We start from the raw sequence: 20614 nt of genomic DNA on the forward strand, positions 1-20614 counted from the left end.
CACCAGACCAGGGCCACTGTCCCAAGGAGGTGGGACTTTGTATATGCGTATCTCTTCATTAGATGGGTGACACTAAAGCAGACAGGCACCCCTAAGAAGGGCAGGCCTCCATCTGGGTCCTGCTCCCCCTTTTTTTCTGCTAATCCTGAATAACTCTGGGCAGCCCAGAAAGCACATCTATACTCACCAAGGCTGCTGGGCCCCTTCTAATATGCCCAGCCCCACAGCCTGAGGACTCCGGTGTGGCCAGAGCTGGAGGCAGTGAAGACCATCCATGCTGCCTGCTTTCCTATTGCCCAAGGAAGGCTGGGGCTATTCCTTATTACTGACCCCCGAAACTATCCTGGGGCACAGTGCTGTGACCCCATGGGGCCTAGAACCTTATTCCAAGGTCAGAGTCTCCTCAACCATGTCCCAGGACCCCCCATCCCTGCAAGGTGTGCTCCAGGTGAGGGCTGCAGAGAACCACATATGTTCTCATCACACAAGCAGCCCCTTCCCACTAAGACTGTCACTTCCTCCTGCACAGCCAGGGCGGGCGAGAGCAGGCCAGTGGCACAGACAGTACAGTACAGACATATGTGCATATGTGGGCCAGCCTTAGGGGAGACAGGAGGCCCAGCTGGGAGGGTGGGTGCTCAGGCAAACCTCATCAGAATTGAGGTACCCCCAAAAGAAAGGACAGGTTGCTGTGAGAGGGTCTCTCAAAGGGTGCTGGGAGAGGCTGTTGGGAAGGTAGGAGTAAGGTTGGAATGACTACATGTCTGGAGCTCCTATGAGGCTTATGAGCAGGAGTGTGGCCCTCTGAGGCCCCGGCTCTGGCCTCCTGGGAGGCACACAGCCTAGGGCACAGCCCCAGAGGCCAGTACCTATCTGCAATCCCATCAGGGCAGTGGAGCCCCCAGAGCACATCTTTCTCCCTCCCAAGCTTCCCTGAACATTTCCTTCCCTGGCCTCAGTCACTACCTCTCCCCATCTGTTTCCAACCAGGGCCTCTTTATCAGGTGCCAGCCCCACACATCCCACTGTGCCCTAGACACCACCAAACTCCTCACTGGACTATGGAAGATTACCCTCCTCCAATCCACTCCTGCCCCTGCGTCTCCCAGCCCTGCTGGGAATGTAGTCCTCTTTGTGTCCCCTGCAGCTGGCTCCAGCTCTTGTGTGGCCATGACCTCTGCTCTGCCACAGCACAGCTCACCAGGACTGATACAGAAATGTGGCCCGAGAGTCCCCATGCTGAATCTCAACGCTGACCAAGTCACTTCTCTTCATGGTAACCTCCACACACCTCCCCAGCATGGCTCCAGGGTAAAGACCAGAGTCCCTGGCTTGGTATGCAAGGTCCCTTAGAACCAGACCACTCCCAGCAGCTCAAGCTCTCGTGACCAGCACACCTGTAGTCTCTAAGGGCCAGGCTGGGCTTACAGATGAAGCCCCATCCTCCAGGAGCTCAAACTTGGCAACAGACTTGGCACTTGTTCCCCTGCCTGGGTGTTGCATCTCCACGAGCACCCAGGGTTGGGCCTGTCAGGGTTCTGTGCTGCCCAGCATCTTCTCTCCAGCGGTTCACAAAGTAGAATGATCTGTGCAATGCCCTGGTCCCGGACCATAGAAGGTGCTTAACAAATGTCTCCGAATTGACAACTTACGGCACCCAATGGTGAAGGAAAGGCACTGGGGCAGGGTGAGAACGGTACAAGGGTTCCTTGGGCTACTTCCAAGCTAGGATGCCGGGGGGACTTCTCAACAGCCCTCTTCTAAACGACCTTGTCCCAGCACCCTGTTTGTGATTGCCAGGCAGTGACTTCCTCAAAGGAAAACTAGGCCCCTCACTTTCAACTTCCCCCTGGGATCCCAGAGAACCTGATTGTGGAAGCACTGGGGGGTGAAGGAGGAACGGCCTACCTGCCCACCCACCATGGGGACCAGAATCCAAAGAGGTAACAGAGGGACTAGGTAGCTAAGAGCTGTACCGGGTCCTGGCAGCCTCAGGAAAATGGGGAGGGGATTGTCAGGGCAGCAGCTCTGGACTTGCCTGGGACAGATGTAGTTGAAGGAGGGGGCTTGGGCCCCACTGAGCTCAGGGCTATTCTTGGAGCCTGAGTCAGCGGAGGCAAAGGATTCTTGCCCTGCTTGTCCAGGCAGCAGTTAGAAACCAAATGGGAACACTATGCCCCAGGCTATCCTCCTCCCAGAATCCAGAGTAAACACACGCAAGAGGCATCCTTGGAGATACCCCTTGGCCCCTCTGGTCCACCCCAGCAAACTAGAGACCACCAGGGGGTGACCTGGCACAAGGTCCACAGTGAGGGGTTTCCCACCTGAGCCCCCAGGGATTCCAGGCTGACTCCTACAGGGGCAAAGGCTGGGTTTACACTTCCTATGGACTCCCATAGCCCACTCTTGGGACCGGCTGGCTGAGGAACATCCCCTAAGTGGCTGAGTGGAAACATCTGGGCTCAGCTCCCTGCAGGCATCAAAGACTTCCGGCCTCTGCTGCAGCCCCCATGCTTGCCCCTGGCTGAGGACACATCAGCCTGTGGGAAGGCAGGAGGATCCAGGAGCTGCAGAACTAGAGGGAAGTCCTTGCTCCCCATCTACTGCCCCATGGACTCCATGTCAATGCCAAAAGAGGGACAACACATTTCTCAGCAGATTTTATTGGTGGTCACCTAGCGGCACAGGTTAGAGGAGCCGGAGTGCTGTGTTTGTGGTGGGGGGACCACGAGCCCCAGCCCAGCTCTCTTGTTTACACAGGCTTCCCGCCTAGAAGCGCAGCCAGAACATGCCGCTACGGATCCGGTTGTAGTCTGGGAGCTGCTCAATGGGGCCTGTGGGGATAGGGTGGAGCGTCAGGGTGGGGTACCTGGCCCGCACAGGGACACCTGGCCCTGCGCCGCACCCAGTTCGGAGCTGCTGCCTAGAGCAGCACAAGACAGGCTTTGAGTGGAAAGAGGGAAGAGAACATTCCCCCAGGGGTGCTGAGCCTGTCCCTTCATGTTCTGGCCCTTGAAGCCCCACCCCACATGGAGGTGCCCGTTACCTGACGGGTGCAGGGTATTGATGGAGGCACCCTGGCAGGCAGTCAAGGAACTGCCGGGACAGGTTTTCTGAGCAAGAACTCCCTGGCAGCCAGGGGACTTGGGAGAGCTGCTTGGGGCCTTAACTGGCTGCTCTGTAAGCTGAGCAGCAGTGGGGGAGCAGAGGTGGAAGGCGAGGCCAAGAGAATGGCCTGAGGAAATAAACAAAGAGCAGATCCCCTAGGCCACTTACCATATCCAGCCACCGCTGGGCACTGGTCATAGATGTACTTGGAGCAGATCTCACGCACCACCCTGGCATCCACCTCCTGCAGGGTGAGGTAGAGGACATACTAGCTAACAGGCACCTGGCCACCACCTCAGCCAGTCAGCATCATCCAACTAGCCGAGATCTCCCACAAGCAGCATGCAGCTGTCCCCAACCCAAAAGGGGAAAGGCGGAAGGGATCCCTGCTATAGACTTCCATGGGCCGCACCCATCTCCACAGCCATCAGCACCTCTGCCCTGCCCTCCCACTATGCTATCCCTGCAGGTGACAGCTGCCTAGGACACCAGGGATGCCTATAGGAGCAGGCTCTGCTGTGCCAGGCCCCAACGCTGCACCTCCAGGTGTCTGTCAGGTCAAGATTCCAGAACCTCTCCCAGGGGCCCATGTTACCGCAATCCGGCTTTCCCATTCAGCCAGGGGGATGCGGCGGCCATAGGTCAGGAGGCTGCGACCAATGTCCTCACACACAGGAGTAGTGCCTTTAAGGATGGGGGAGGGCTCAGAAGTCCACCCAGCCCAATCCTGGACCCACAGGTACACAAACAACTTCCAGCCTAAGGTTGACAAGGACCTCCCTGACCTCATGCTGACCCAGATCACAGCCCTCTCTTCTGTGGTCACCTATTATGGTAGCGATGGGCTGTGGACCTGTCCCACACCTGCCTGCATCTCCAAGGGTGGGGTGATGGGGCACAGTGTGGTCTTCAAAGTTTTCCTTTCTAACTTTGGTTAGTTAGGAGTGGTGGCCACCTTGGGGCTGTCGCTGGCAAGATGCACTCTATCCCTCCCCACTGAGCTGCAGGACTCACCATCTAGATGAGATACCAGGGCATTTCTGAGGATGTTTTTGCCCCGGGCCACCTCACTCTCCGTGGCACTGGTACACAGGCGCATCCTAAAGTCGGAGGGGGCGGGGGTGGGTGGGTGGTGTTCACTTTGAGCCAATGTGTCCTCTCTCAGCCTCCCACTGCACTGGTTAAAGCCGCCATCCCACCTAGGAGTACCAGGCTGCCACTTACCACTGCCCTTGCAGGACGAACATCATGTCATCGATTTTCATTCGGTCACAGACAAAGTGTGCACCCAGCAAACCCGTGTCTGCATAGCAGATGCTGAAGGTCTGGAAACTCTGGCATAGCTTGTTGGCCACGGCACCTGAAGCCAGTGGGCTGGACAGGTGCTGCCAGGGGGATAGGTGGTCAGCACCCACCCTCTTGTCTTCAACCCATACTGTGACCCCCACGCACAGAAGCATACAGCCCCAGCACCCTCTCTTCCCTGAAGGTGAGGTACCATGCTCACTCTGGCACTCACCACGCCACCACCGTAAGTGCAATCATAGTGGCCGATGACGGCATTGGCCACTTGCAAGGCCACATTGTCCGGGCTGGCCCAGCCAGGACCCTCTACTGCAATGGCCACATGAGCAAAAGGTAGAGCATCGTCACGGTGGCGGATCTGAAACAGTATATGACAAGGTTGAGGGACAGCCAGACTGCCGGGGGAACAGAAAAGGTGGGTAGAGGGTGTACGTGTGTGTGACCATGTGTGCCTGTGACGCAGAAGCCAGAGAACCCCTTCCCAACTGCTGAGGTATCTCTGGAGTCACCAGGATAACCATGCACATGGGGGTCCTCCCACAGGCCCCCAGCTGAGCACTACCCCGGCCCAACAGGCAGCACACCTCACTGCCAGTGAAGCGGCACGGAGTAAGAGCGGGCACAGTGTCCTCTGCGTATGTCCAAGGGATGTCACCAAGGTGCTTCTGGGCAAGGTCTAACAGTTGCTGGTGCTCCACTCCTGCTGAGACAGACAGTGGCATTACTGACCAGCCAGGGCCCAAAGCACAGGGTGCAGGGGAGTTCACAGACAGGCGGAGGACCCCCATGTCCTGTCTTAGTGGGAGAAACCAGGAGTATGTGACATTAGAACAGGGTGAGGAAAGAAGGTCCTCCTCAGACAGACCCTGCCTTGTGGACAGGACAGACACCTCAGGGCCAGATAGCTCCCACGGCCTCAGTCCTAGAAGAGCAGCAGCGCTCAGAACTTCAACACGGGCTGCCATGTGATGTAAGTGTGGGTTCTCACTTGAGAAGGTGCATTCCACCTATATCAAGGACAAGACTGGTACTCCTGGGTACAAAGCCACCTGGCCTGCCTTTTCCCTCTAGCTCTCCCTCAAGTATTTCTGGCTGCTGGCCCGGCAGGGGGTGGCAAGTGAGGGGGCAGAAAGAGGTGCTATTACAGGGCTGTGATAAGGTCTGGGGTCCCCTGAGAGCTGGGGACATTTGCAAATAATGTTACAAACGTATACCCTAGGACTCCTTGGATCTGGCCTCCTCACCTCCACAAGAGGACTCTATGGTGCCACCAGTTACGCTGGCCTTTTTTTCCCCCCCAAGACGGAGTCTCGCTCTGTTGCCCAGGCTGGAGCACAGTGATGCGATCTCAGCTCACTGCAAGCTCCGCCTCCCGGGTTCACGCTCTTCTCCTGCCTCAGCCTCCCAAGTAACTGGGACTATAGGTGCCCGACACCATGCCTGTCTAATTTTTTTGTATTTTCAGTAGAGACAGGGTTTCACTGTGTTAGCCAGGATGGTCTTGATCTCCTGACCTCGTGATCCGCCCATCTCAGCCTCCCAAAGTGTTGGATTACAGGCGTGAGCCACTCCACCCGGCCTGTGTTGGCCTATTTTTTTTTTGTTTTTGTTTTTTGTTTTTTTGAGACGGAGTCTCGCTCTGTCGCCCAGACTGGAGTGCAGTGGCACGATCTCGGCTCCCTGCAAGCTCCACCTCCCAGGTTCATGCCATTCTCCTGCCTCAGCCTCCCAAGTAGCTGGGACTACAGGCGCCCGCTACCACGCCCGGCTAATTTTTTTGTATTTTTAGTAGAGATGGGGTTTCACCGTGTTAGCCAGGATGGTCTCAATCTCTTGACCTCGTGATCCGCCTGCCTCGGCCTCCCAAAAAGTGCTGGGATTACAGGCGTGAGCCCCCGCATCCTGCCCTGTGTTGGCCTTTTATTCCTTCCGTGAGCTCAAGCCCTGCTAGTCTGACAGACATGTCAGACTGCTGTTACCCCCAGGTTCCTCAGCTCCAAAGCCCCGGTCATGTTCATCCTATTGGTCTTTTATGCATACTCAGCTGCCAAAGTCAGCTCAGCTGGGAAGCTTTTTTTTTTTTTTTTTGAGATGGAGTCTCATTCTGTTGCCCAGGCCAGAGTGCAGTGGCACAATCTCAGCTTACTGCAACCTCCGCCCCCCGGGTTCAAGCGATTCTCCTGCCTCAGCCTTCCGAGTAGCTGGGATTATAGGTGCCTGCCACCACGCCTGGCTAATTTTTGTACTTTTACTAGAGACAGGGTTTTGCCATGTTGGCTAGGCTGGTCTCGAACTCCTGACCTCAAGTGATTAACCTACCTCGGCCTCCCAAAGTGCTAGGATTACAGGCGTGAGCCACCACGCCCAGCCAAGATGGGAAGCATCTTAACCTCAGTTCCTTACCCATGTCCAGACCCCAACCAGGTTCCATCTATAAAACCACCTGGAGTACATTTACTGCTCCCCCTTGCTCCTGCCATCTCCTGCCCAGTCCCTACCACAGCCCCTCTCTAGCTAGCCTGCCTGCACTGTGACCCCACACAGCAGCAGAGCAAACCTCAGACCATGACATGCTCTTCCCCTGTGCTCAGTTCCCCATACCACCTAAGTAACACTCACCACCTTTCAGGCTTCTGTTCAAACTACAGGTGCTTTAAAAAGCCCCTCCCCCAACCTACAACTCTGAGGCCCCAGTGAAATCTCCCCGACCCCTCTGTGCCTTCCTTTCAAGGCACTTCTTGGTCTGTTATCAGGCATGCATCAATACACAACTAATGGCTGGCTCTCCCAAGGGCAAGGCCACAAGGAACAAGGCCAGGGGCTTACATCCCCTACCAGCCCATAAACTCAGTATCCTAGGACCAGGTGGGGCTAAGACAGACCTGTACCAGAGGGACAGCATCCTGTTTAACCAGTCCCAGTGGTGGCAGCAGGGTAGACTCCTATCCCACCTCAGACAGCACAGGCGGAAGGTCATTCCCCTCAAGGTTAGGGTGGGAGCAGGGTCCCCTGGGGTGGAACGTCCCCTATGGTGGGAACCAGGACCTTGGCTTTGATAACCAAGGCTAGGACCCCACTTCAGTGAGTCCATCACTCACCTCCAGCTGCTGCCAGCACCATTCGAGGGGCCTTGTAATGAGTGCTGAGGTACTCGGTCAAGTCTGCACGAGACAGCTTCCTACAAGACATATGGCCAGTGTGTCAGCACCTCTACCACACTGGAGTGAGTTGGGGTGTGTGCGTGAATGGGACTGAGGAGGCAGACTAGGAGAGGCATGGTTTCTCCGAAGAGTGGGCCCTAGCACACCCCCGACCCCCTTTCCCCATCTCTGCCACCCACCCCTCCAAGGCCCAGAGGGCAACCCTCGTCTGCCCTTGCCTCATGCCTGACCTCAGGACAGGCTCATAGTCTTCTCTGAGAATGTGTGAGCCAACACTGTAGGACTCTCAAAGGGCAGTATCAAAGCTCCCAGAGCCATCACCAAAGGAGACAAGAGACCACATGGAGGGGACACCCAGACACCCCGCCCTTGGACTGTCAGGACATGCACCAAAACATACCTTAAAACAAAGCCCAAAACTCAAGTGAAGCCCACAAAGCCATTAAAAAAGACTCACGGGACCACATGGATATAGAAACTGTCTCCAATCGCATGACTCAGGAAAATAACCCCGACAGACAGTTAGCCAACTAAAAATGTGACCTGGAAAGGGTCTGGCCAGGCGAGAATGGGGCAAGCATCCCACCACAAGCCCAGCCAACTCTCACCTGACATTCTCACTGGGCCCCTCCACAGCCTGGGCTAGAGGTGTGCCCTGGAATGCTGTGGCATGCAGGTAGTCAAAGACCACGTCTCGCATAGATGCGTCATTCTCCTGCATCTCCCGCAGGATCACATCACGTTCCTTCTCGATCTGTGAGTCTTCCAGACTACAGTTCTGCACAATGTCACCCAAGAGCTCCACAACTAGATGCAAGGAGGACATGTTTAGGTGCCAGGTGGACCACTGGAGACCAATGACAGCACAAAATCCCCAGGCCTGGCATCTCCTGCTGCCCACCCCTAGTTGCCCAGCTGCAAAGCCATACGCTAAGGGTAATAGGATTCTGTGGTCAGCCAGGGACTCCTGGGTAGCTGTCCTCTGCCCCCCTGCCCTCTGCCCCACCTCTTCCTCCAGGTGTTACCTTTTGGCAGATCCTTGGACAGCGCCTTGATGTAGTAAGCTGTGTGTTCCCGGGTGCTGTAGGCATTAAGATGGGCCCCCATGCTCTCCACCTCCTTCTCCAGGGCACTGCCAGGCCGATTCTTTGTTCCCTGGAATCAGATATCAACCAGACCAATCAGAAGCCACACAGGAGCCCAAGAACCCTGTCCTCAGAGGCTAAAGATCCAGCAGGACCACTGGTCCACAGGTACCTCCCTCAGCATAGACTCTGGGGACACAGATCCCAGAGTCTATGTTTACCAAGTACTAAGCAGGCCTTGTGGTGACCAAGGCCATGGCATCATGGGCCAACAGAATAGAGATAACCAGGGCGAGGACAGAAGGGCATGGCCAGACCAAGTGTTTCCTAAAGCTCCTGTAACACCTTACCAACGAGCAGTGGGGTCATTACCAGTACACCTCCCCCTTCTTATTGACAGCCATGGTCAGGTAAGCCCACACCTGTGTTCAAGTGATACAACCCACTCCTCCCATGCCATTCCCATGACTGTATGTGTCTGTTTATACATGCTAGTGGCCACCTCTGTGGGACCCAATCCTAGTCCTATGTGTGGAGAACAGTGGTGCTATCTCTTGGTTAATACTGCACACATACCCGTGACATTGCAGCTGGCTGGGTTGCCCATTAGAGCTCCATGGCCCTGCCCACCCCAACCAAGGGATGCCCAGGTATTCCACCACAGCAGAACATTTCATAAGCAAGCATGTACGTCCATGTCTGTGGGTTTGTTACAATGCACGTGCATATCTATGTGTGTTCCACAGGTCTCCTGTATGCATGCACATAACACAGGCCTGGCTTCTCTGGTGAAAAGTGGGGTTCCTGTGGTTCCTTGGGTCTTCTTGGCTCTGAGGGCCTCATGCAGGGGCTCATCAGATACGTGCCTACTCAGGAGACGTTAAGCTCACGTGGTTCCTTTTAGGAAGGCTGGCCAGACATCCGCCCCGCCACTGAGGCCCATAATCAGGCTATTTTTTCTGACCTTCATCCTCAGGAGGGACAACAGGCAGCCCTAAGTCCAGAGGAGACAGACTTCAAGAGCCTCACCTTGAAAGCCAGATGCTCCAAAAAGTAGCCTGCCCCATTGTTCTTCTCAGTCTCAAAACGGCTGCCAACATCAATCCACACTCCCACCTGGACAAGAAGCCACCAACAAAGGTTACAAACAAACCACTCCCCAGCCCCCTACTCACACCCCACCTGAGTGACTCAGTACAAGCCCCAGGCAGGGACTCATGAATCCTGGAGTCAGGGAGAACTGCCCCAGCAGGACCCCTGTGCTTGGAGATACAGTCACGCCTGGCAAACAGAGGGCTAGCCGAATGACTAGTCACACTGCATCATTGCTCTCCTGATTGGCTATCAAGGACCCCCAGGGACACTTCTAACTGTGCACATTGACCTGGTCTCACCAGCATACAAAATCCTTAAATTCACTCTCACTTTTCAGTTAATTATTTGTTTTTGTCTAGGCATACAACACATCATTTGCAAACAACTACTTATTTTTTCCTTTCTAAAAATTACACGCTGCCTTTGTTCTGGCAATGATTTGATCCTTTCATCATTAAGGAAGGGACTATTGGTTTAGACTGTATATTTTATCACACTAAATATTGTTCCTATAACACCATTTTGTTGTCGTTTTTAATCAGATCTGGACACCAAACACTGCCCAGTGTTGCCCTGGCACCCAATAAGATAATATTAATTTTCTTGACAGCCTCCTGGTTGCTGTGAAACGTGCACCACAGGCCAGGCGTGGTGCCTTATACCTGTAATCCCAGCACTTTGGGAGGCCAAGGCGGGTGGATCACGAGGTCAGGAGTTTGAGACCAGCCTGGCCAACATGGTGAAACCCTGTCTCTACTACAAATACAAAAATTAGTTGAGCATGGTGGCACATGCCTGTAGTCCTAGCTACTTGGGAGGCTGACGCAGAAGAATCGCTTGAGCCCGGGAGGCAGAGGTTGTAGTGAGTCCAGACTGTGCCACTGCACTCCAGCCTGGGTGAGACAGAGACTCCATCTCAAAAAAAAAAAAAAAAGAAAGAAAGAAGAAAAAGAAAAAGAAACAGAAACATGTACCACTCACCCCACCTGGTCACATGGTCTAGTCTTTCAATTTAGTATTTGTTCACAGCTGATTTAAGTTTTTCACATCTACTTTCCTAAGATACTTTTCTTTTTTGAGACGGAGTCTCACTCTGTCACCCAGGCTGGAGTGCAATGGCGTGATCTCGGCTCACTCCCGGGTTCACGCCATTCTCCTGCCTCAGCCTCCCAAGTAGCTGGGACTATAGGCGCCTGCCACCACACCCGGCTAATTTTTTGTATTTTTAGTAGAGATGGGGTTTCACCATGTCAGCCAGGATGCTCTCGATCTCCTGACCTTGTGACCCACCCGCCTCAGCCTCCCAAAGTGCTGGGATTACAGGCATGAGCCACCGCGCTCGGCCACTTTTTTTGTTTTGACATGGAGTCTCACTCGGTCACGAGGCTGGAGTGCAGTGGCCTGATGTCAGCTCACTCAACCTCTGCTTCCTGGGTTCAAGCGATTCTCCTGCTTCAGCCTTACGAGTAGCTGGGACTATAGGTGTGTGCCACCACGCCCAGCTAATTTTTGTATTTTTAGTAGAGGTGGGGTTTCACCACGTTGGCCAGGATGGTCTTAATCTCTTGACCTCATGATCCGCCTGCCTCGGTCTCCCAAAGTGCTAGAACTACAGGCATGAGCCACTGCGCCAAGACTTTTTTTTAATTGTATAAATTTATGGGGTACAAGCGCAATTTTTAAAAGTTTCTATCCACACCCAAAACTCCATTTTTTTTTTTTTTTAAAGACAGAGGGCCTTGCTCTGTCACCCAGGCCAGAGTAATCATGGCTCACTGCAACCTCATATTCCTGGGCTCAATTGATCCTCCTGCTTTGGCCTCTCAAAGCCCTGGAATTACCTTTGTTAGCCACTGTGCCCCGCACACAAGTGCGATGTCGTTACATGCACAGAATGCACAAGTAGTCAAGGGAGTTCAAGACCAGCCTGACCAACGTGGAGAAACCCCATCTCTACTAAAAATACAAAAAATTAGCCGGGCACAGTGGCACATGCCTGTAATCCCAGTTACTCAGGAGGTTGAGGCAGGAGAATCACTTGAACCCGGGAGATGGAGGTTGCAGTGAGCTGAGACTGCACCACTGCACACCAGCCTGTGTAACAAGAGCGAAACTCTGTCTCCAAAAAAAAAAAAAAAAACCACAAGTAGTCAAATCAGGGCTTTTACGTTATCCATCACCAGAATAACACACCTTGTACCCATTAAGTAATTTCTTCTTTTTTTTTTTTTGAGATGGACTCTCACTCTGTCACTCAGGCTGGAGTACAGTGGCACGATCTTGGCTCACTGCAATCATTATCCACCCTTTCATCTTTCCAAGTCTTCACTGTCCACCATTCCACTTTCTACATCTGTATGTACATATTTCTTAGCTCCCACTGATAAGTGAGAACATAAATATTTGCTTTCCTAAGAGATGTCAATGCATATATCATAAGTCACACAATCTTAGATGAGCATGTATTTCACATCTAACATCTTGGAATGCAAGAGGCATTTTACAATCTACAATACCCTTTTATCAAAATTGGCAAGACTCTTAAGATTCTCTGCACTGGAACACAGACGGCTCCTTACAATCTAGGACATTTTGAAGTTCATGTAATATAGCATTCTTTACTACAACAGGTGCCATATAACAAGGAAGTTGCAGGCCACCTTTTCCTATGCTTAGTAATAATTTAAATCGCAGGACATTGTTTCTGGAAAACTAAAAGGATGTGTCAATAAAAACATCTGGCCCTGGAGCTGGGGGATGGGGACTGAAGGGAGGAGGAGATAATTATTTCTTGGGAATCTTCTCACCTATTCATATATCTATTTGTGAGTCAAGATTTCTATCCTTGAGTCAATTTTGAGAATTTGTATTTTTTGGAAAATCACACATTTCATTGTACTGTTAAAATTAATTTCTTCCTAAAATGCATTTGTGGTCTAGCCTGGAGATTATGAGCTTGGGCATAATGAGGGTGACAGACCTGGACGCCTGCAAGTCACCTAAGGTGTCTGAATCCCATTTTCCGCATTGTAAGAGGATCACTTCTCTTACATGGGCTCCTTAACAAAAGGCTGGAAAAGAATTTGGCCGCCTACTTGACGGGCATTATATGCTAAACAATGTTGGCTTATAGTGAAGATTGTCCCGTGAAGCCAAGGCGTGGCTAGGGTCGGGAATGGGGCCATTCTTGGGGTGAGTGATCCTGAGTCCGAATCCAAACCATAAACGGGAAGACCCGAGCCCAAGGTCACACCCCAACCTGAGAAAAGATGGCAGGCCTAATCTGGAGGCCCTCTCCCCAGTGGCGTCCCCAGCTCACCGTGCAAGTGGGCTGAGAGGACTGCTCGGAGGCCACACGCAGGCCGTTGTCCAGCAGGCTAACCTGCGTCTCCGGCACGAACTGGAGCGCCTGAGCGAAGGTTGCCGTACTCCGCAAGGCTGGCGTCCGCAGCAGGGTCGGCTGTGGAAGGGAACAGCTGCGAGTGAGGACTCTGTTGGGGAATCGCTCACCACCTCCCAGGTGCTCAGGAGGATCCCAGTCCCCCTCCCCGCCCCCGCCCCTAGGCCAGCGGCGAGGTACCTTTCCCCGCCCTCCTCCATGACCTTCCCACGGCCCTGACCCCGCGTCCTCCCCACCTCGACCTGCCACTGCTAACAGCCCACACCCGTCCGCTTCCCGAAGCCCTGTCCCCTGAAGCCCCGCGCTCTCGCCACCACCTTACCGAGCGGCGGGCGCGCAATAGCACTTGTGCCCCGGAGGTAGCGGCCCGGCAGACCACGGACGCCGCCATCTTCCAGCTCTAGTCGGCTCTAAGTTGCGCCGCGCAAGCGTAGAGTAGGCGCGTTGGCGGTCGCGGCGCAGGCGCAGTATCGTAAAGTTGGCGCTCGGCCGCCTCCTGGCGGGATCCGGGACTGTCAGTTGTGCTGACCTAGCTTTGGCTGGCTGGCTGGCTGGCTGGCTGGCTCTATCAGTGCCGCCGCCCGTGCCTGCGCACACAGTCCGCCTGCCGTCCATCAGCCCGAGCAGGTTTGCCCGCCGTGCGGTCCATCTCCCCGTTCCACGCGTGGAAGTCAGAGTGCACAATGTTTCTCACCAGCCGCGCTGCGTACTCCGAGTAGAGGTCTGGCGGGTGGGGCGTTGCAGCCGCAGCGTGTCCGCAGGTTCGAGCCCAGGGCTGAAGTACCAGAGTGGAAACTTACCTGGGACCACAAGGCGGTGCTGAAAGTCAGTTTTTTTCTCTTTATTTATTTATTTTTTATTTTCTGAGACGGTCTCGCTCTGTCGCCCAGGCTGGAGTGCAGTGGCGCGATCTCGGCCCACTGCAGCCTCCGCCTCCCGGGTTCAAGCAATTCGGCCTCAGCCTCCCGAGTAGCTGGGATTACGCCCGGCTAATTGTTGTATCTTTAAGAGACAAGGTTTCTCCATGTTGGCCAGGTTTGCGCCCTGCCAGTTTTCTCTTTAAAAGAATTAAGTAGAGACCGGACGCGGTGGCTCACGCCTGTAATCCCAACACTGGGAGGCCGAGGCACGTGGATCACTTGAGGCCAGGAGTTGGAGACCAGCCTGGCCAACATAGTGAAACTTTTCCTTTCCTGTAAGAGGAAAAAGAATTCTAGCTGGGCGCGGTGGGTCAGGCCTGTAATCCCAGCACTTTGGGAGGCCGAGTCGGGCGGATCACCTGTCAGGAGTTTAAGACCAGCCTGACCAACATGGAGAAACCCCATCTCTACTAAAAACACAAAATTAGCTGGGCGTGGTGGCGCATGCTTATAATCCTAGCTACTCGGGAGGCTGAGGCAGGAGAATCACTTGAATCCGGGAGGCTGAGGTTGTTTGCCGTGAGCCAAGATCGCGCCATTTCCAGCCTGGGCAACAAGAGCGAAACTACGTCTCAAAAAAAAAAATTCTAGGCCGGGCGCGGTGGCTCAAGCCTGTAATCCCAGCACTTTGGGAGGCCGAGGTGGGCGGATCACAAGGTCAGGAGATCGAGACCACAGTGAAACCCCGTCTCTACTAAAAATACAAAAAATTAGCCGGGCGCGGTGGCGGGCGCCTGTAGTCCCAGCTACTCAGGAGGCTGAGGCAGGAGAATGGCGGGAACCCGGGAGGCGGAGCTTGCAGTGAGCCGAGATCGCACCACTGCACTCCAGCCTGGGCAACAGCGTGAGACTCCGTCTCAGAAAAAAAAAAAAAAAAAAAAAAATTCTAAGGTATGCTTTGTTATGTCAACTAATGAAAAAAAAATCAAGCTTTTAAATATTTAAAGTTAGTTCTATTCAGAAGTCTTACTGTGAATTACAACCCAGGAAAGCCTTTCAGGGAGTTTCTGCCAGATTGCTCCAAAGCAGCGTTTCCGACACAGCTTATACACTGGTGGTGGCGGCTTTCCATGTGCTCAGAAATTACATATGTGCTCAGAAGGTACATTAGAGCAAAGTCTCATCAAGGTTTGGGTGTGAGAGTATATCTGTTTATAGGTCACAGAAGTGTAATCATTAATCCTGTCAGAGAGTATCTTAAGTATAGGAAGAGGCAAGGGCTAGGATCATTGCATTTTCTACCATGTTGGCCAGGCTGGTATTGAACTCCTAGCCTCAGGCAATCCACCCGCCTCAGCCTCTCAACATGCTAGGATTACAGGGGTGAGCCACCATGCCTTACCCAAAAACTACTCTTATACTTAAAATAAAACTATCTTTATAAAAATCATGCCAGGCACCATGATGACCACAGGCTCGCACACTACACCCAGCTAATTTTTTAAATTTTTTGTAGAGACAGGGGTCTCACTATGTTGTCCAGGATGATCTTGAACTCCTGGGCTCAAGTGATCCTCCTGTCTCAGCCTCCCAAAGTTCTGGGATTACAGTCGTGAGCCACCGTACCAGGCTGACTTCATTTCTTATAAAAGGTTGCGACCTGCAGTCTGGGAAGTGGGCCTCTGGTCAAAACCAGAGACAGACCTCTCAAAAGAGGAGGGATTTGGGCAGGAGCTGTATGTCAAATGGCTTGGCTAAACATACATGTTCAGCTGGACACGGTGTCTCACACCTGTAATCCCAACACTTTAGGAGGCCGAGGTGGGTGGATCACAATGTCAGAAGACTGAGACCATCCTGGCTAACACGGTGAAAACCCATCTCTACTAAAAATACAAAAAATCAGCCAGGCATGGTGGCATGTGCCTATAATCCCAGATACTTGGGAAGCTGAGGCAGGAAAATCACTTGAACCCGGGAGGCGGAGGTTGCAGTAAGCCGAGATCGCACCACTGCACTCCAGCCTGGGCTACAGGGGGAGACTCCGTCTCAAACACCACCACCACCACCACCACCACCACCACCCACCACCACCACCACCACCACCACCACCACCACCACCAAAAGAAATACAATTAGCTCCATATGTCAAAATATGAAGCAAGGATACAAAAGCACTCACTGCACAGGTTCCATAAACCAACTAAAGCCAGTCCCTGCTCAGTGGTCTCTTATCAGGAAAAAAATCACTAAAATCAGTCTCTTGTCCAATCAAAGCTATAGTTAACGGCTTGTGGAACAGGGAATGGGGTCAGTGTCTGGTGATGGATGAACTGCAATTGTTTCCGTATTGCTCATCTCAAGGCCAGTGCTTGTTTAGCTGCTGGAAAAAAAGAAATACCTTGCAGCAGTTAGAACATAGTTTATTCTTTGGTGAATGGCTTAACTCTTGCCTGGCATGGCCTTAGGTCTTGTTTATACTTTGGTATCTTATTGCTACAAAGAGTTCATTCTTTCAGTCTTAGGATCTCTATTATTTTTCTTTCTTTTTTGAGACAGCGTCTCATTGTGTCACCCAGGCTGGAGTGCAGTGGCATGATCTCTGCTCACTCCAACCTCCACCTCCCAAGTTCAAGCCAAGCAATTCTACTGCCTCGGCCTCCCAAGTAGCTGGAACTGCAGGCACATGCCAATATGGCTAATTTTTGACAGAGTCTCGCTCTGTCACCCAGGCTGAAGTGCAGTAGCACAATCTTGGCTCACTGCAACCTCCGCTTCCTGGATTCAAGCAATTCTCCTGCCTCAGCCTCCCAAGTAGCTGGGATGCCACACGCCACCATGCCCCGGCTCAAGTGATCCTTTTTTTTTTTTTTTTTTTTTTTTTGAGACGGAGTCTCGCTCTGTCACCCAGGCTGGAGTGCAGTGGCGCAATCTCGGCTCACTGCAAGCTCCGCCTCCCGGGTTCACGCCATTCTCCTACCTCAGCCTCTGAGTAGCTGGGACTACAGGCGCGCACCACCACGCCCGGCTAATTTTTTGTATTTTTAGTAGAGATGGGGTTTCACCGTGTTAGCCAGGATTGTCTCGATCTCCTGACCTCGTGATCCGCCCGCCTCGGCCTCCCAAAGTGCTGGGATTACAGGCGTGAGCCAAGTGATCCTTTTACCTCAGGCTCCTGAGTAGCTGGGACCACAGGTGCTCACTATCATACCCAGCTAACTTGTATATTTTTTGTAGAGACAGGATTTTACTTCCTCCCTTCCTCCCTTCCTCCCTTCCTTCTCTCTCTTTCTTTTTTTTTGGAGAGGCTCTCTGTTACTCAGGCTGGAACGCAGTGGTGTGATCATGGCTCACTGCAGCCTCAACCTCCCAGCTCAAGCCATCCTATCACTCCAGCCTCCTGAGTAGCTGGAACTATAGGCATGCACCATCACACCCAGCTAATTTAAAAAAAAAAATTTTTTTTTTTTTTTTTTTTTTTTTTTTCGAGACGGAGTCTCGCTCTGTCGCCCAGGCTGGAGTGCAGTGGCCGCATCTCAGCTCACTGCAAGCTCCGCCTCCCGGGTCTACGCCATTCTCCTGCCTCAGCCTCCCGAGCAGCTGGGACTACAGGCGCCCACCACCTCACCCGGCTAGTTTTTTGTATTTTTTAGTAGAGACGGGGTTTCACCGTATTAGCCAGGCTGGTCTCGATCTCCTGACCTTGTGATCCGCCCGTCTCGGCCTCCCAAAGTGCTGGGATTACAGGCTTGAGCCACCGCGCCTGGCCAAAAAAAAATTTTTTTAGAGACGGGGTCTCACTATATTTCCTAGTCTGGTCTTGAATTCCTGGGCTCAGGTGATCCTCCCACCTCAGCCTCCCATATGAAATATTTCTAAACCCAGTCACCTAGCCTCCCTCCCTATACTCACTGCTACGCTGGGCTAAGAAGGTAAGGCCATTGAAGTAGGAGACAACCAGGAAGTGTGATGCTGGTTGGGAATGACGTGTTTCAAGGGGTTGGTCAAAACAGGAAATATTACTAAAATGTTAAGTGCAAGCAGTGATCATTGCAATAATTTTGCCACAGTGTTTGGTGACTCATTGATTTTCTGGAATTTACTTGGTATATGGAGTGAGGTAAGGTCAAAATATCCTCTTTCCCCCTAAACGGCAAACTAAATTTTGTAACACCATTTCTTGACCAGGCCCTGTTTTCCAATCCATCTCTAATGTTCCCTCTATCATCCCATAGATTCTCAAACCTGTACCAGGTCCCTGCAGGCTGTGTTCTGTTGGGAGGGCTCTGGTACTCACCTTACCCTTCTTACTCAATATTTATTTGATACATTCACCTATTTATTCCTCTAGATTTTTCTTTTTATTTTTTAAATTTACTTTTACTTTTTTAAAATAGAGACAGGATTTTGCCACGTTTCCCAGCTTGGTCTTGAACTCCTGGGCTCCAGTGATTCCCCTGCCTCAGTCTCACAGAGTCCTGGGATTACATGAGCCACTGCACACAGCTTTTTTTTTTTTTTTTGAGACGGAGTCTTGCTCTGTCGCCCAGGCTGGGGTGCAGTGGCCGGATCTCAGCTCACTGCAAGCTCTACCTCCCGGGTTTACGCCATTCTCCTGCCTCAGCCTCCTGAGTAGCTGGGACTACAGGCGCCCGCCACCTCGCCCGGCTAGTTTTTTGTATTTTTTAGTAGAGATGGGGTTTCACCGTGTTAGCCAGGATGGTCTCGATCTCCTGACCTCGTGATCCACCCGTCTCGGCCTCCCAAAGTGCTGGGATTACAGGCTTGAGCCACCGTGCCCGGCCTTTTTTTTTTTTTGAGATGGAGTTTTGCTCTTGTTGCCCAGGTTGGAGTGCAGTGGCATGATCTCGGCTCACTGCAACCTCCACCTCCCAGTTCAAGCGATTCTCATGCCTCAGTCTCCTGAGTAACTGAGATTATAGGGGCCTGTCACCATGCCTGGATAATTTTTGTATTTTTAGTAGAAACAAGGTTTCACCATCTTGACCAGGCTGGTCTTGAACTCCTGAGAGATGGGGTTTCATTGTGTTAGCCAGGATGGTCTCTATCTCCTGACCTTGTGATCTGCCCGCCTTGGCCTCCCAAGTCCTGGGATTACAGGCGTGTGCCACCATGGCCTGCCTCTTCTATTCATTAATGAAAGTGGGTGGTTGAAATATGTACTATAATTGTAGAGCTAACTACTTTCGATTCTGTTTTTGTTTCATTGTTTTGGGGGCTCTGTTAGGCACATGAATGTTTCTAATTGTCATATTGCCTTGTTTTGAAACTTTTATTAGTTGGGTGGATCACCTCAGGTCAAGAGTTCAAGACCAGCCTGACCAACATGGATAAACCCCATCTCTACTAAAAATACAAAATTAGCAGGGCATGGTGGTGCGTGCCTGTAATCCCAGCTACTCAGGAGGCTGAGGCAGGAGAATTGCTTGAACCCAGGAGGTGGAGGTTGCAGTGAGCCAAGATCATGCCATTGCACTCCAGCCTGGGCAACAAGAGCGAGACTCTATCTTAAAAAAAAAAAAGAAAAGAAAAAGGCCGGGCGCAGTGGCTCATGCCTGTAATCCCAGCACTTTGGGAGGCCAAGGCAGGCAGATTACGAGGTCAGGAGATAGAGACCATCCTGGCTAACACAATGAAACCCCATCTCTACTAAAAATACAAAAAAAAAAAATAGCTGGGCATGGTGGTGGACACCTGTAGTCCCAGCTACTTGGGAGGCTGAGGCTGGAGAATGGTGTGAACCCAGGAGGCAGAGGTTGCAGTGAGCCATGATCGTGCCACTGCACTCCTGCCTGGGCAACAGAGCGAGACTCCCTCTCAAAAAAAAAAAAAAGAAATTTTTATCAATAGATAATGCCCTTCTTTGTCTCTTGTAACCTTTTTGATTTAGAGGCTACTATACCTGACAATAATAAAGCCACCCTGGCTCTCTTCTGGTTATTATTTGCATGCAATATTTTTTTTTCTTTTTTTTCTTTTTTTTTCTTGAGACAGAGTTTCACTCTGTCGCCCCAGGCTAGAGTGCGGTGGTGTGATCATGACTCACTCCAGCTTTGACCTTCCTGAGATCAGGTGATCCTCCCACTTCAGCCTCCTGGGTAGCGGGGACTAAAGGTGCACACCACCATGCCCAGCTAATTTTTTGTGTTTTTTGTAGAAATAGGGTTTTGCCTTGTTGCCCAGGCTAGTCTCAAACTCCTTAAGCAATCCACCTGCCTCAGCCCCCAAAGTGTTGGGATTACAGGCATAAGCCATCATGCCTGGCCATAAAATATTTTTTCCATCCTTTTACTTCCAGTGTTTTTATGTTCTTATATCTGAAGTGAGTCTCTGATAGGCAACATATAGATTAACCTTTTTAAACCAATCTGAAAATCCATTTATTAATAGGAGAGTTTAATCTATTTACATTTAATGAGGTTACTGACAAATCATTTGCTTCTGCTGTTTAACTATTTGTTTTCTGTATGTCTTATATTTATTTTCTTGTTCCTCCATTCCTCTATTACTGCCTTTTTTTTTTTTTTTTTTTTTTTTTTTTGGTGTTTGATTTTTGAAGTATACCATTATAACATTTTG

The 20614-nt window shown here is 51.9% G+C and overlaps 1 protein-coding gene across 1 annotated transcript in view; it reads right to left on the reverse strand.

The window, feature by feature from the left end:
* Window positions 1–2647: 2647 nt before the first annotated feature.
* Window positions 2648–20614, reverse strand: part of LOC126948676 (cytochrome b-c1 complex subunit 1, mitochondrial) — a 52224-nt gene continuing 34257 nt past the window's right edge. Inside the window, exons 2-14 of the mRNA XM_050780873.1 lie at window positions 13477–13560; window positions 13074–13214; window positions 9689–9775; window positions 8600–8729; window positions 8183–8381; window positions 7512–7591; window positions 4998–5113; window positions 4628–4771; window positions 4333–4493; window positions 4123–4208; window positions 3704–3792; window positions 3277–3352; window positions 2648–2834 (exon numbers count right to left, since the gene is read on the reverse strand). Coding sequence (XP_050636830.1) covers window positions 2770–2834; window positions 3277–3352; window positions 3704–3792; window positions 4123–4208; window positions 4333–4493; window positions 4628–4771; window positions 4998–5113; window positions 7512–7591; window positions 8183–8381; window positions 8600–8729; window positions 9689–9775; window positions 13074–13214; window positions 13477–13545 — 1443 coding nt within the window. The 5' untranslated portion in view covers window positions 13546–13560 and the 3' untranslated portion in view covers window positions 2648–2769. The remainder of the gene's footprint in view (window positions 2835–3276; window positions 3353–3703; window positions 3793–4122; window positions 4209–4332; window positions 4494–4627; window positions 4772–4997; window positions 5114–7511; window positions 7592–8182; window positions 8382–8599; window positions 8730–9688; window positions 9776–13073; window positions 13215–13476; window positions 13561–20614) is intronic.

Source organism: Macaca thibetana, chromosome 2 (genome assembly GCF_024542745.1).
Source record: "Macaca thibetana thibetana isolate TM-01 chromosome 2, ASM2454274v1, whole genome shotgun sequence".
Classification (NCBI taxonomy): Eukaryota; Metazoa; Chordata; class Mammalia; order Primates; family Cercopithecidae; genus Macaca; species Macaca thibetana.